This window comes from Pristiophorus japonicus, unplaced genomic scaffold (genome assembly GCF_044704955.1).
Source record: "Pristiophorus japonicus isolate sPriJap1 unplaced genomic scaffold, sPriJap1.hap1 HAP1_SCAFFOLD_105, whole genome shotgun sequence".
Taxonomy (NCBI): Eukaryota; Metazoa; Chordata; class Chondrichthyes; family Pristiophoridae; genus Pristiophorus; species Pristiophorus japonicus.
In genome coordinates this window covers 1,775,846-1,792,985 of record NW_027250702.1, presented here as the reverse complement: position 1 = coordinate 1,792,985, position 17,140 = coordinate 1,775,846, and the positions used below count along the sequence as shown (strand labels likewise).

Genomic DNA, 17,140 nt, shown 5'->3' with positions numbered 1-17,140 from the left:
ATAGCTGCAGTGACCCTTTACAGAAGAACTCTGACAGAATGCAACAAGCTCGTGGTGCTGACCAGAAAGACAAGGTGGGACATGTCAATCAGAAACAGTGCCGTGTCCTAAACAGGTCGCTGGGTGTATTATCAGATCACCAGCCATTCCTGGTGTAATTCAGGGGATGGAAGTCTGGGGCTAAATATTATATTCCTGGACTGGGACCCGCCTCTGGCCTGTGCTCAGTTGTTCTGTTTATTAATTAATTGTATAATCGATGTAAACGGATATTTCACCGCGCTCTTCAACTGTTCTCTGAACTTGGACTGGGTCACCCCGTAAATAAATGTGTTTGTGCAGCAACTTAAATTCCGCAGTATATATCCGACTTGTCGAAAGGTATATAAAGAAACATTGTAATCAGCGGGATGTATTCCTGCAATGCTATAATATAAGAATTCTATAACAAATATCAGCCACAGCAGTATGAAGCTGCCGGATATGGTGAAGAGTAAAATGACAGACTTCCTCCTGCTCTCCATCTCTGGGTCACTGCCATTCCCCCCCTTGCTCTCACCCCTCAGACCCCTCCGGACTCGACTGGCCACTGAAATGTGTCTGATTGTCAGAGCATTGAGCAACAAAATTACAGCGAATGGGAGCAGTGGTGTTAATACCGTATCAAACCAGTCAAATCCCAGCCATCCGGGCTCAGTATAATAGGCTGGCATTGAATAACAGAACCACTGAACATTGTCGATTATATATCCAGGTACAATTGTAAAGTAGTGAGGAATGTTTTTTGAGCAGAGCAGAATGCAGCTTGTTGCCAGGACCACAGCCGCAGTTCTCCCGGTGCAATATTTGGTTTTCAGCTTCTGCCAAGAAATGGCCACAAATCGATCAAAGGTGAAAGTGACGGTGAACCAGACAGAACAGTCAGTGGCTACACAGGACAGGAGACGTATAACGCGACACACAGGGGTGATACCCAGGAAAGACCACGGGAAATAATACCAACTGATCCGGTACAGTATGATCGCAGTGATGACCACCAGTAGATCCGCCGCTGCCATGGCAACCAGGTAGCGAGTGGTGCAGGTGGACAGACCGCACTTTCCCCGGGACAGGACCACAATCGCCACTAAATTCACTGTAATAAACAGAAGGGAAAAGAGACAGTCAATTATTGGTCACACATTGTCGGTGACTGAGCCCAGAGAGTAAGGCCTGTCATTTCGCACCAAAACAGTCGGGTGGACATCGGCTCAGGAGTTAACATGCAACATAGAAACATAGAAACATAGAAAATAGGTGCAGGAGCAGGCCATTCAGCCCTTCTAGCCTGCACCGCCATTCAATGAGTTCATGGCTGAACATGAAACTTCAGTACCCACTTCCTGCTTTCTCGCCATAACCCTTGATCCCCCGAGTAGTAAGGACTTCATCTAACTCCCTTTTGAATATATTTAGTGAATTGGCCTCAACTACTTTCTGTGGTAGAGAATTCCACAGGTTCACCACTCTCTGGGTGAAGAAGTTTCTCCTCATCTCGGTCCTAAATGGCTTACCCCTTATCCTCAGAATGTGACCCCTGGTTCTGGACTTCCCCAACATTGGGAACATTCTTTCTGCATCTAACCTGTCTAAACCCGTCAGAATTTTAAACGTTTCTATGAGGTCCCCTCTCATTCTTCTGAACTCCAATGAATACAAGCCCAATTGATCCAATCTTTCTTGATAGGTCAGTCCCACCATCCCAGGAGTCAGTCTGGTGAACCTTCGCTGCACTCCCACAATAGCAAGAATGTCCTTCCTCAAGTTAGGAGACCAAAACTGTACACAATACTCCAGGTGTGGCCTCACCAAGGCCCTGTACAACTGTAGCAACACCTCCCTGCCCCTGTATTCAAATCCCCTCGCTATGAAGGCCAACATGCCATTTGCTTTCTTAACCGCCTGCTGTACTTCCATGCTAACCTTCAATGACTGATGTACCATGACACCCAGGTCTCGTTGCACCTTCCCTTTTCCTAATCTGTCACCATTCAGATAATAGTCTGTCTCTCTGTTTTTACCACCAAAGTGGATAACCTCACATTTATCCACATTATACTTCATCTGCCATGCATTTGCCCACTCACCTAACCTATCCAAGTCACTCTGCAGCCTAATAGCATCCTCCTCGCAGCTCACACTGCCACCCAACTTAGTATCATCCGCAAATTTGGAGATACTGCATTTAATCCCCTCGTCTAAATCATTAATGTACAATGTAAACAGCTGGGGCCCCAGCACAGAACCTTGCGGCACTCCACTTGTCACTGCCTGCCATTCTGAAAAGTACCCATTTACTCCTACTCTTTGCTTCCTGTCTGACAACCAGTTCTCAATCCACGTCAGCACACTACCCCCAATCCCATGTGCTTTAACTTTGCACATTAATCTCTTGTGTGAGACCTTGTCGAAAGCCTTCTGAAAGTCCAAATATACCACATCAACTGGTTCTCCTTTGTCCACTTTACTGGAAACATCCTCAAAAAATTCCAGAAGATTTGTCAAGCATGATTTCCCTTTCACAAATCCATGCTGACTTGGACCTATCATGTCACCATTTTCCAGATGCACTGCTATGACATCCTTAATAATTGATTCCATCATTTTACCCACTACTGAGGTCAGGCTGACCGGTCTATAATTCCCTGTTTTCACTCTCCCTCCTTTTTTAAAAAGTGGGGTTACATTGGCTACCCTCCACTCCATAGGAACTGATCCAGAGTCAATAGAATGTTGGAAAATGACTGTCAATGCATCCGCTATTTCCAAGGCCACCTCCTTAAGTACTCTAGGATGCAGTCCATCAGGCCCTGGGGATTTATCGGCCTTCAATCCCATAAATTTCCCCAACACAATTTCCCGACTAATAAAGATTTCCCTCACTTCCCCCTCCTTACTACACCCTCTGACCCCTTTTATATCCGGAAGGTTGTTTGTATCCTCCTTAGTGAATACCGAACCAAAGTACTTGTTCAATTGGTCTGCCATTTCTTTGTTCCCCGTTATGACTTCCCCTGATTCTGACTGCAGGGGACCTACGTTTGTCTTCACCAACCTTTTTCTCTTTACATACCTATAGAAACTTTTGCAATCCGCCTTAATGTTCCCTGCAAGCTTCTTCTCGTACTCCATTTTCCCTGCCCTAATCAAACCCTTTGTCCTCCTCTGCTGAGTTCTAAATTTCTCCCAGTCCCCAGGTTCGCTGCTATTTCTCGCCAATTTGTATGCCACTTCCTTGGCTTTAATACTATCCCTGATTTCCCTAGATAGCCACGGTTGAGCCACCTTCCCTTTTCTATTTTTACGCCAGACAGGAATGTACAATTGTTGTAATTCATCCATGCGGTCTCTAAATGTCTGCCATTGCCCATCCACAGTCAACCCCCTAAGTATCATTCGCCAATCTATCCTAGCCAATTCACGCCTCATACCTTCAAAGTTACCCTTCTTTAAGTTCTGGACCATGGTCTCTGAATTAACTGTTTCATTCTCCATCCTAATGCAGAATTCCACCATATTATGGTCACTCTTCCCCAAGGGGCCTCGCACAATGAGATTGCTAATTAATCCTCTCTCATTACACAACACCCAGTCTAAGATGGCCTCTCCCCTAGTTGGTTCCTCAACATATTGGTCTAGAAAACCATCCCTTATGCACTCCAGGAAATCCTCCTCCACCGTATTGCTTCCAGTTTGGCTAGCCCAATCTATGTGCATATTAAAGTCACCCATTATAACTGCTACACCTTTATTGCATGCACCCCTAATTTCCTGTTTGATGCCCTCCCCAACATCCCTATTACTGTTTGGAGGTCTGTACACAACTCCTACTAACGTTTTTTGCCCTTTGGTGTTCTGCAGCTCTACCCATATAGATTCCACATCATCCAAGCTAATGTCTTTCCTAACTATTGCATTAATCTCCTCTTTAACCAGCAATGCTACCCCACCTCCTTTTCCTTTTATTCTATCCTTCCTGAATGTTGAATACCCCTGAATGTTGAGTTCCCAGCCCTGATCATCCTGGAGCCACGTCTCCGTAATCCCAATCACATCATATTTGTTAACATCTATTTGCGCAATTAATTCATCCACCTTATTGCGGATACTCCTTGCATTAAGACACAAAGCCTTCAGGCTTGTTTTATTAACACCCTTTGTCCTTTTAGAATTTTGCTGTACAGTGGCCCTTTTTGTTCTTTGCCTTGGGTTTCTCTGCCCTCCACTTTTTCTCATCTCCTTTCTGTCTTTTGCTTTTGTCTCCTTTTTGTTTCCCTCTGTCTCCCTGCATTGGTTCCCATCCCCCTGCCATATTAGTTTAAATCCTCCCCAACAGCACTAGCAAACACTCCCCCTAGGACATTGGTTCCGGTCCTGCCCATGTGCAGACCGTCCGGTTTGTACTGGTCCCACCTCCCCCAGAACCGGTCCCAATGCCCCAGGAATTTGAATCCCTCCCTGCTGCACCACTGCTCAAGCCACGTATTCATCTGCGCTATCCTGCGATTCCTAACGTATATCATCCCAATGCAACCTACCTCCAACCCGCTACTTCCCAGTTTAGCAGAGACGGGGCAGTGGGAGGGAAGCCGAGCCACCCCAGCGGGCGGGTCGGCAAAATTAATGGTAACATAGAAAGATAGAAAACAGGTGCAGGATTAGGCCATCCGGTCCTTCGAGCCTGCACCACCATTCAATAAGATCATGGCTGATCATTCCCTCTTTACCCCTTTCCTGCTTTCTCTCCATACCCCTTGATCCCTTTAGCCGTAAGGGCCATAACTAACTCCCTCATAAATATATCCAATGAACTGCCATCAACAACACCATGTGGCAGGGAATTCCCCTGGTTAACAATTCTCTGAGTGAAGAAGTTTCTCCTCATCTTGGTTCTAAATCGCTTACCCCTTATCCTTAGACTGTGTCCCCTGGTTCTGGACTTCCCCAACATAGGGAACATTCTGAAACTATGACCCCTAGTTCTAGATTCCGACACGAGGGGCAACACCCTCTCTGCATCTACCCTGTCGAGCCCCCTTAGAATCTTATACGTTTCAATAAGATTACCGCTGATTCTTCGAAACTCCAACGATTATAGGCCCAGCCTGCTCAACATTTGCTCATAAGACAAGACCTTCATCTCAGGAACCAGCCTGATGAACCTTCGCTGAACAGTGCATGGTCACTGCAGGAAGATAATCAACCAGTGAGGATCGGGGACCGGGAAACCACACCATTACTGTAGACCCTCAGCCCGCGTTATTGACTCAACTGGTCACTGTCTCCATGACTCTGCCTCCTCCCTCCTCTCCTACCCTTTCCACACTAGGTTACAGGCCCACATGATCAGGACCACAGAAGGCGGGTATCTTCAGCTCAGAAAAAGGAAGACATGTTGTAAGCACTGGTGTGGGAGGTGGCATCATCGGAACAGATGCAACGCAGGCAGCGACACTCGGAGAATGTAATAGAGTCCTTCCCGCAAGCTGGGTGAGAGGTCATATCATCAAGGTAGCTGGAGCACTCTGCCGGATTATGGTAGATATTTGTCGAGAGCCTGTCCTCAGAAATGGACTTAGAGATGTCGAGGAAGGGGAGGGTAGTGTCAGACGGAGCATGTGAAGGAGACAGAGGGGCGTAAATTAGAAGCAAGGTTGACTGCATAATTAGAATAATGATTATTACTAATATTAATAATAACTATATTATTAATAATAATAACAATAACTTTTATTTCTATCACGCCTTTAATTTTGTTAAACATCCCAAGGTGCTTCAGAACAGTCTTAACAGGACAACACAGAAACATGGGACACCGAGATAAAAAATAAGAAATTAAAGCACATGACCAAAAGCTTGGTAAAAGAGGTTTAAGGAGGGACTTCCAGAGTTTAGGGCCCAAATAGCTAAAGGTAAGGCCACTGATGGTTGAGCAGTATAATGAGGGATGTTCGAAAGGACAGCATTTGAAGAGCGGAGATAGCTTGAGGGGTTATGATGCAGAATAAGATTATAGAGATAGGGAGCTGCAAGGCCATGGAGAGATTTGTGAACAAGGATGATCATTTTCAAAATCGAAGCGTTCATTAACCGGGAGCCAATGTATGTCAGAAAGCACAGAGCTGAGGTGATGGCTGATCATGACTTTGTGCGAGTTAGGACATTTTCCACGTCATGGCTAGAAAATGAAATTGCGCAAACACAGTCATCAATGTACCTGAACAATATGTGAAGGAGGGGACCGGAGTAGAATTGGAACAACGAAGGTTCCCTGTATCCCAAGAAAAGGCAGCATAGCAAGGGACCATCCGAGCTCCCATACCTGGACCATTGGAGAGTGGAGATAGAATATTGTTCAGACCAGAGGTCCAGCACTTGTACTTTCAGCAGGGGCAGTGCACTGGGGTCACTATCAGGATCAGCAACCTGCAAGGGTTTTCATTCCCAGCCCAAAGCCCGTGAGGGCGAGACGACTTCCAGTGTGAATGGCGAGTGAATTAAATTGTAAATGGGGCACTCAGAATGTATCAGCGGCGACAGGCGCAGGGAAACTCGCCATCCGCTGCGAGTTTCAGGGATGCTCGGGTTTACTGTACAATTGGACCATTTTCCAGACCTCGGGAGCCTACAGTCAACAAAGGCAGACTTTGATGGCAAAGTCCAACATTGCCTTCAGTGTGTCTGTGCAGACTTCGGACGCCTGAGGAAGAATGTGTTTGAAGACCAGGACCTCAAACCCAGGACAAAGCTCATGGTCGACACGGCCCTCCTATATGGTTCAGAGACATGGAATATTTACAGCAGACACCACAAAGCACAGGAGAAGTACCAACGCAGTCTCCGCAATTTCCTGCAAATTAATTGGCCGGAGTGGCACACCAACATCAGTGTTCTCGGTCAGGTTAATATCCCCAGCAGCGAAGCATTGACCACATTCGATCAGCTCCGTTGGACGGGCCACATCGTCGGCATGCCTGACATTAGATCCAAAAAGCAAACGCTCCACACGCTGATTCGTTATTGTAAGCGAATTGTAAGGTGGGCAGAAGAAAGCTACCATGAAACACTCCAAACCTCTTTTAATAATTGCAACGGCCCCTCCTATACCTGGTAATCCCTGGCCCTAGACAGCCCAAGTGGAGGAAAAGCATCCGTGCGGTGCAGAGCACATCGATTCTCATCGCCCAGAGCAAGCTGAAGCCAAGCGTAGATAGCGGAAGGAGTGCGCAGCAACCCGGGCACCCCACACTGCCGTTCGTTCAACCAGCGTCTGCCCCATTTGTGACAGAGAATGCAGGTCATGCATTGGACTCTTCAGCACTCTGGGAAATAATTGTTAGTATGGAATCGAGTAATCCTCGAGTCCGAGGGTACGCCTCAGAAGCGGAAGTAGAATAAATAGTGACCCACACTGAGTACATCCGACAGTGAAAGACACTCCCAGTAATACATGGTCACTGGGTATGGTCCTCCACACCGGTTAGTGACCCACACTGAGTATATCCCACAGTGACACACACTCCCAGTAATACTTGGTCAATGGTGTACAGTGTTCCACACCGGTTAGTGACCCACACTGAGTGTATCCCACAGTGACACACACTCCCAGTAATACTTGGTCAATGGTGTACAGTGTTCCACACCGGTTAGTGACCCACACTGAGTATATCCTACAGAGACGCACATTCCCAGTAATACATGGTCAATGGTGTACGGTGTTCCACACCGGTTAATGACCCACACTCAGTATATCCTACAGTGACACACACTCCGAGTAATATGTGGTCACTGTGTTATGGTGTTCCACACCGGTTAGTGACCCAGACTCCGTATATCCTACAGTGACACACACTCCGAGTAATACGTGGTCACTGGGTTATCGTGATCCACACCGGTTAGTGACCCACACTCAGTTTCTCCTACAGTGAAACACACTCCGAGTAATACGTGGTCACTGTGTTATGGTGTTCCACACCGGGTAGTGACCCACACTCAGTATATCCTACAGTGACACACACTCCCAATAATACATGTTCACTGGGGTATGGTCCTCCACACTGGTTAGTGACCCACACTCAGTATATCCGACAGTGACACACACTCCCAGTAATACATGGTAAATGGTGTTACAGTGTTTCACACCGGTTAGTGCCCCACACTCAGTATATCCTACAGTGACACACATTCCCAGTTATACATGTTCACTGGGGTATAGTGTTCCACACTGGTTAGTGACCCACACTCAGTACATCCTACAGTGACACACACTTCCAGTAATACATGGTCACTGAGGTACGGTGTTCTACACCGGTGAGTCATCCACACTCAATATATCCTACAGTGACACACACTCTCAGTAATACATGGTCATTGGAGTATGGTGTTCCACACATATACTAGAACATACGAACATAAGAATTAGGAACAGGAGTAGGCCATCTAGCCCCTCGAGCCTGCTCAGCCGTTCAACAAGATCATGGCTGATCTGGCCGTGGACTCAGCTCCACTTACCTGCCCGCTCCCCAAACCCCTTGCTTCCTTTTTGGTTAAAAATCTATCTATCTGTTATTTGAATACATTCAATGAGCTCGCCTCAACTGCTTCCTTGGGCAGAGAATTCCACAGATAGACAACCCTCTGGGAGAAGAAATTCCTTCTCAACTCGGTTTTCAGTAGGCTCCCCCGTATTTGGAGGCTCTGCATCCTAGTTCTAGTCTCCCCGACCAGTGGAAACAACCTCTCTGCCTCTATTTTGCCTATCCCTTTCATTATTTTAAATGTTTCTGGAAGATCACCCCTCATCCTTCTGAACACCAACGAGTAAAGACCCAGTCTACTCAATCTATCTTCATAAGTTAACCCGCTAATCTCCAGACTCAGCCTCGTGAATCGTCTCTGTACCCCCTCCAAAGTTAGTATATCCTTCCTTCAGTAATGTGACCAGAACTGCATGCAGCACTCCAGGTGCGACCTCACCAATAACCTATAGAATTGCAGCAGGACCTCCCTGCTTTTGTGTTCCATCCCTCTCGCAATGAAGGCCAACAATCCATTCGCCTTCCTGATTACCTGCTCCACCTGCAAACTAACCTTTTGGGATTCATGCACAAGGACCCCCAGGTTCCTCTGCACCGCAGCATGTTGTAATTTCTCCCCATTCAAATAATATTCCCTTTTACTGTTTATTTTCCAAGGTGAATGACCTCACACTTTCCGACATTGTAGTCCATCTGCCAAGCCTTAGCCCATTCGTTTAACCTCTCTAAATCTATTTGCAGCCTCGATGTGTCCTTGACACAACCCGCTTTCCCACTAATCTTAGTGTCATCTGCAAATTTGTTACACTGCACTCCGTCCCCTCTTCCAGATCATCTATATATATTGTAAACAGTTGTGTTCCCAGCACCGATCCCTTTGGCACTCCACTAACCACCGATTTCCAACCTGAAAAGGATCCATTTATCCAGACTCTCTGCTTTGTGGTAGCCAGCCAATTTTCAATCCATGGTAATACATTTCCTCTGACTCCGCGTAAATGATCACTGGAGAACAGTGTTTCACATTGGTTAGTGACCCACACTCAGGTATCCTACAGTGACAGACAGTCCCAGTAATACACGGTTACTGGGGTACAGTGTTCGACACCGGTTAGTGAACCACACTGACTATATCCTACAGTGACTCACTCTCCCATTAATACATGGTCACTGAGGTACTGTGTCCCACACCGGTTAGTGACTCACACTCTGTATATCCTACAGTCATACACACTCCCAGTAATACATGGTCACTGGGGTATGGTGTTTCACAGCGGTTAGTGGCCTACACTCAGTCTATCCTAAAGTGATACATACTCCCAGTCATACATGGTCACTGGGGTACTGTGTTCCATACCGGTTAGTGACCCACACTCAGTCTATCCTACAGACATACACACTCCAAGTAATACATGGTTACTGGGGTACTGTGTTCCACACCGGTTAATGACCTGCACTCAGTATATTCTACAGTGACAGACACTACCAGTAATACATGGTCACTGATGTACAGTGTTCCACACCGGTTAGTGACCCACACTCAGTATATCCTACAGTGACACACACTCCAAGTAATACATGGTCACTGGAGTACCGTGTTCCACAGCGGTTAGTGACCCACACTCAGTATATCCTACAGTAACACACACTCCACGTAATACATGGTCACGGAGATGCGGTGTTCCACACCGGTTAGTGACCCACACTCAGTAAATCCTACCGTGACAGACACTCCCAGTAATACATGTTCGTTGCGGTATGGTGTTCCACACCGATATGTGAACCACACTCAATATATCCTACAGTGATACACACTGCCAGTAATACATGGTCACTGGGGTACGGTGTTCCACACCGATATGTGAACCACACTCAGTATATCCTACAGTGATACACACTGCCAGTAATACATGGTCACTGGGGTATGGTGTTCCACACCGGTTAGTGACCCACAATCAGTATATCCTACAGTTACTCACACTCCCAGTAATACATAGTAACTGGGGTACACTGTTCCACACCGGTTAGTGACCCACACTCAGTATATCCTACAGTGCCACCCACTCCCAGCAATACATGTTCACTGGGGTACACTGTTCCACTCTGGTTAGTGACCCACACTCAGTATATCCTACAGGTACACACACTCACATTAATACATGCTCACTGGCGTACTGTGTTCCATACTGGTTAGTGACTCACACTCTGTATATCCTACACTGACAGACAGTCCCAGTCATACACAGTCACTGGGGTACGGGGTTCCACACCGGTTAGTGACCAACACTCAGTATATCCTACAGTTATACATACTCCCAGTAATACATGGTCACTGGGGTATAGTGTTCCACACCGGTTAGTGACCCACACTCAGTATATCCTGCAGTGACTCACACTCTCAGTAAAACATGGTCACTCGGGTATGGTATTCCACACCGGTGAGTGACCCACACTCAGTATATCCTACAGTGACACACACTGCCAGTAAAACCTTCTCTCAGAGAGTTGCTGCACTGAGGACTGTTACAACTACACGATGTTCCACTCAAGGCATAACTTGATAATTCAATGAGCCTCTTAGTTGCAAGCAGATGTTTATATCAAGTGAGACAAAGGAATCAAACTGCAGATGTAATTGAGCACAATTGACTTCATAGAATGGTATCACTGATCGTGTGTCTGTATAACAGTGACCACTGCACCAACATTTAACATTATCAGTCACAGAGAAAAACCAGAGACCAGTCCATGCAGAGATTTACACAACTTCAATGGTTATAGTCACTTACCAGGAACGCCGGTGACGGCAATGATCATGTAGCATATTTGCCTTGCTAATCTAACAGTCTGATACATTTTCTGTGTGAGGCGATGTGCCCCTTCGCTCTGCAGGCAATCTCCCAGTATTATACTCTGTGGAGATACAATCCAGAGCATTCAATTTATACCCTGCATAATCACCACAGGGACATTGAGGTTACGACATCGCTCAAATTGGTTATTGTTATAATTTGAACAAACAGATTACGACATTGGAGAAAAGTCCCTATTGTGATGGAATACATTTGGAGTTGAAATTGGAAAAAACAAAGACAGGACAATTCTGATTATATCCATTAACAAATGAAGATTGCCTTCTATATCCTGCCAGCAACAGATTGTTGTTTGAAACAACATCAGGCCCATATCTAGATATGATATTGATCCACTGATGACTTTCACTCTGCTATGGCCATTCAGAAACTACATTCCAAATGTTCAAGTGCCCCCTCAATTTTACTCTACTGCAACCTAGGATGGAGCAGCCTTCCTTAAATGCAGCCATTCAGTGAAAATATTTAAGTGAATCATTTGTGTCAATCGTCCTCAAACTAATTCACCTCCACAAACTAATACAGACCCTCAAACTAATACAGTCCCTCAAACTAATACAGGCGCTCAAACTAATACAGTCCATCAAACTTATACAGTCCACGATGCCACACCACAGAGGGGGCTGTGTTGGGAAACCGTGGTAGTAACTACAACAGGTGCTATATAAGGCTGAAGGCAGTCTGGAGATGAACACTAAAGGACGAACGTCACAGCAGTTAGATTTACACAAGACCGTGTGTAGTCAGTGATTTTTGTGCTACATACACCAGAGTATTAGTTTGATGGATAGTATTAGTTTGAGGGGCTGTATTAGTTTGAGGGTCTGTATTAGTTTGATGGACTGTATTAGTTTGAGGGACTGTATTAGTTTGAGGGACTGTATTTGATTGATGGACTGTATTAGTTTGAGGGCCTGTATTAGTTTGAGGATCTGTATTAGTTTGATGGACTGTATTAGTTTGATGGACTGTATTAGTTTGAGGTTCTGTATTAGTTTGATGGTCTGTATTAGTTTGAGGGTCGGTATTAGTTTGAGGGTCTGTATTAGTTTGAGTGAATGTATTAGTTTGATGGACTAAATTTGTTTGCTGGACTGTATTAGTTTGAGGGTCTGTATTAGTTTGAGGGTCTGTATTTGTTTGAGGGACAGTATTAGTTTGATGGACCGTATTAGTTTGAGGGTATCTTTTAGTTTGATGGATTGAATTAGTTTGATGGACTGTATTTGTTTGAGGGACTGTATTAGTTTGACGGACTGTATTAGTTTGATGGTCTGTATTAGTTTGAGAGACTGTATTAGTTTGATGGACTGTGTTAGTTTGAGGGACTGTATTAGTTTTAGGGCCTATATTAGTTTGAGGGACTGTATTAGTTTGAGGGACTGTATCAGTTTGAGGGACTCCATTAGTTTGAGGGACAGTGTTAGTTTGAGTGTCTGTATTAATATGATGGACTGTATTAGTTTGATGGACTGTATTAGTTTGAGGGTCTGTATTAGTTTGATGGACTGTATTAGTTTGATGGACTGTATTAGTTTGAGGGTCTGCATTAGTTTGATGGACTGTATTAGTTTGATGGACTGTATTATTTTGAGGGACTGTATTAGTTTGAGGGGTTGTATTTGTTTGATGGACTGTATTAGTTTGAGGGGCTGTATTTGTTTGATGGACTGTATTAGATTGAGGGTCTTTATTAGTTTGAGGGTCTGTATTATTTTGATGGACTGTATTATTTGAATGCACTGTATTATTTTGAGGGTCTGTATTAGTTTGAGGGGAAGTATTAGTTTGATGGACTGTATTAGTTTGAGGGAATGTATTAATTTAAGGGGAAGTATTAGTTTGATGGATTGTATTCGTTTGATGGACTGTATTAGTTTGATGGACTGTATTAGTTTGAGGGGATGTATTAGTTTGATGGACTGCATTAGTTTGAGGGGCTGTATTAGTTTGAGGGACTGTATTAGTTTGAGGGTCTGCATTAGTTTGAGGGACTGTAATAGTTTGATGGACTGTATTGGTTTGAGGGTCTGCATTAGTTTGTGGGGCTGTATTAGTTTTATGGACTGTATTAGTTTGAGGGTCTGTATTAGTTTGATGGACTGCATTAGTTTGATGGACTATTAGTTTGAGGGGCTGTGTTAGTTTGATGGAATGTGTTATTTTGAGGGTCTGTATTATTTGATGGATTACATTAGTTTGACAGTCTGTATTAGTTTGAAGAACTGTATTAGTATGAGGGACTGTATTAGTTGGATAGACAGTATTAGGTTCAGTGTCTGTAATAGTTTGAGGGACTGTATTAGTTAGAAAGGACTAAACTAGATTGAGGGACTGAATTAGTTTGATGGACTGTATTAGTTTGAAGCTCTATATTAGTTTGATGGACTGTATTAGTTTGAGGGTCTGTGTTAGCTTGATGGAATGTATTAGTTTGAGGGCCTGTATTAGTATGAGGGACTGGATTAGTTTGAGGGGATCTATTAGTTTGATGGACCGTATTAGTTTGAGGTACTGTATTAGTTTGATGGGCTGTATTAGTTTGATGGACTGTATTAGTTTGATGGACTGTATTAGTTTGAGGGACTGTATTAGTTTGATGGAGTGTATTAGTTTGCGGGTCTGTATTAGTTTGATGGACTTTATTAGTGTCAGGGTCTGTATAAGTTTGGGGGAATTTATTAGTTTGAGTGGCTATATTAGTTTTAGAACCTGTATTAGTTTCACCGACTATATTAGTTTGTGGGACTGTATTAGTTTGAGACCCTTTATTAGTTTGAGGGATTGTATTAGTTTGAGGGTCTGTATTAGTTTGAGGATCTTTATTGCTGTGAGACACTGTATTAGTTTGAGGGTCTGTATTACTTTGAGAGACAGTATTAGTTTGAGGGTCTTTATTAGTTTGAGTTTGGGTATTAGTTTGAGAGACTGTATTCGTTTGAGAGACTGTATTAGTTTGAGGGTCTGTATTAGTTTGAGGGACAGTATTATTTTGAGACCCTGTATTAGTTTGAAGGTTGTATTAGTTTGAGGGTCTGTATTAGTTTAATGGACTGTATTAGTTTGATGGACTGTACTAGTTTGATTGACTGTATTAGTTTGATGGACTGAATTAGTTTGTTGGACGGTATTAGTTTGAGGGGAAGTATTAGTTTGATGGACTGTATTAGTTTGATGGAGTGTATAAATTTGATGGACTGTATTAGTTTGAGGGGATGTATTAGTTTGATGGACTGTACTAGTTTGATGGACTGTATAAATTTGAGGGGATCTATTAGTTTAATGGAATGTATTAGTTTGAGGGACTGTATTAGTTTGAGGAACTGTATTAGTTTGAGGACCTGTATTAGTTTGTGGGTCTGTATTAGTTTGAGGGGTTCTTTAATTTGATGGACGACATTAGTTTGAGGGTCTGTATTAGTTTGAGAGACAGTATTAGTTTGAGGGTCTGTATTAGTTTGTGTTTCTGTATTAGTTTGAGAGACTGTATTCGTTTGAGAGACTGTATTAGTTTCAGGGTCTGTATTACTGTGAGAGACTGTATTAGTTTGAGGGATTGTATTAGTTTGAGGGTCTGTATTAGTTTGAGGATCTTTATTGCTGTGAGACACTGTATTAGTTTGAGGGTCTGTATTACTTTGAGAGACAGTATTAGTTTGAGGGTCTGGATTAGTTTGAGTTTCTGTTTTAGTTTGAGAGACTGTATTCGTTTGAGGCCCTGTATTAGTTTGAAGGTCTGTATTAGTTTGAGGGGCTGGATTAGTTTGATGGACTGTATTAGTTTGATGGACTGTGTTAGGTTGAGGGCCTGTATTAGTTTGAGGGCCTGTATTAGTTTGAGCGGCTGTATTAGTTTGAGGGTCTATATTAGTTTGATGGACTGTATTAGTTAGAAGGACTGTATTAGTTTATGGTTCTGTATTAGTTTGAGGGACTATCTTAGCTTGAGTGCCTGTATTAGTTTGATGGTCTGTATTAGTTTGAGGGATTGTATTAGTTTAAGGGGCTGTATTTGTTTGAGGTTCTGTATTAGTTTGATGGACTGTATTAGTTTGAGGGACTGTATTCGTTTGATTGACTGTATTAGTTTGAGGGTCTGTATTCGTTGATTGTATTAATTTTATGGTCTGTGTTAGTTTGATGGTCTGTAATAGGTTTAGGCTCTGTGTTAGTTTAATGGAATGTATTCCTTTGAGAGACTGTATTAGTTTGAGGGTCTGTATTAGTTTGATGGACTGTATTATTTTCCGGGACTGTATTAGTTTGATGGACTTTATTAGTTTGATGGACTATATTAATTTGAGGGGCTGTATTCGTTTGAGTGTCTGTATTACTTAGATGGACTTGATGAACTGTATTAGTTTGAGGGACTGTATTAGTTTGATGGACTGTATTAGTTTGCGGCTCTGTATTAGTTTGATGGACTGTATTAGTTTGATGGAGTGTATAAATTTGATGGACTGTATTAGTTTGAGGGGATGTATTAGTTTGATGGACTGTACTAGTTTGATGGACTGTTTAAATTTGATGGACTGTATTAATTTGAGGGGCTGTATTCGTTTGAGTGTCTGTATTACTTTGATGGACTTGATGAACTGTATTACTTTGAGGGTCTGTATTAGTTTGATCGACTGTATTAGTTTGAGGGACTGTATTAGTTTGATGGAGTGTATAAATTTGATGGACTGTATTAGTCTGAGGGGATGTATTAGTTTGATGGACTGAATTAATTTGAGGGGATGTATTAGTTTGATGGACTGCATTAGTTTGAGGGGATGTATTAGTTTAATGGAATGTATTAGTTTGAGGAACTGTATTAGTTTGAGGACCTGTATTAGTTTGTGGGTCTGTATTAGTTTGAGGATCTTTGTTAGTTTGTGGGTCTGTATTAGTTTGAGGGGTTCTTTTAGTTTGATGGACAACATAAGTTTGAGGGTCTGTATTAGTTTGAGGGTCTGTATTACTGTGAGAGACTATATTAGTTTGAGGGTCCGTATTACTTTGAGAGACAGTATTAGTTTGAGGGTCTGTATTAGTTTGAGGGTCCGTATTACTTTGAGAGACAGTATTCGTTTGAGAGACTGTATTAGTTTGAGGGTCTGTATTACTTTGAGGTTCTATATTTGTTTGATTGACTGTATTAGTTTGAGGCCCTGTATTAGTTTGAAGGTCTGTAATAGTTTGAGGGGCTGGATTAGTTTGATGGACTGTATTAGTTTGATGGACTGTATTAGTTTGATGGACAGTATTAGTTTGATGGACTGTATTAGTTTGATGGACTGCATTAGTTTGTTGTACTGTATTAGGTTGAGGGGCTCTTTTAGTTTGAAGAATTATATTTGTTTTTTGGACTATATTAGGTTAAGGGGCTGTATTAGTTTGATGGACAGTATTAGTTTTAGGGTCTGTGTTAATGTCAGGGTCTGTATTGGTTTGATGGATTGTATTAGTTTGATGGACTATATTAGTTTGAGGGGCTGTAGTAGTTTGATGGACAGTATTAGTTTTAGTATCTGTGTTAATGTGAGGGTCTGTATTAGTTTTAGGCTCTGTGTTAGTTTGTGGGTATGTATTAGTTTGAGGACCTGTATTAGTTTGTGGGTATGTATTAGTTTGAGGGATTGTATTAGTTTGAGGGACTGTATTAATTTGATTGACTGTATTAATTTAATGGAGTGATTTAGTTTGAGG

General features: G+C 43.2%; 1 protein-coding gene across 1 annotated transcript; it reads right to left on the bottom strand.

The window, feature by feature from the left end:
- Positions 1 to 224: 224 nt before the first annotated feature.
- On the bottom strand, positions 225 to 11,393 carry LOC139241357 (probable G-protein coupled receptor 139). The gene is made up of 2 exons (XM_070869965.1): positions 11,366 to 11,393; positions 225 to 1,135 (listed from the first exon to the last, which is right to left on the bottom strand). Exons 1-2 carry the CDS (start codon positions 11,391 to 11,393, stop codon positions 225 to 227), a joined length of 939 nt encoding a protein of 312 aa, XP_070726066.1.
- Between the last annotated feature and the right edge of the window lie 5,747 nt (positions 11,394 to 17,140).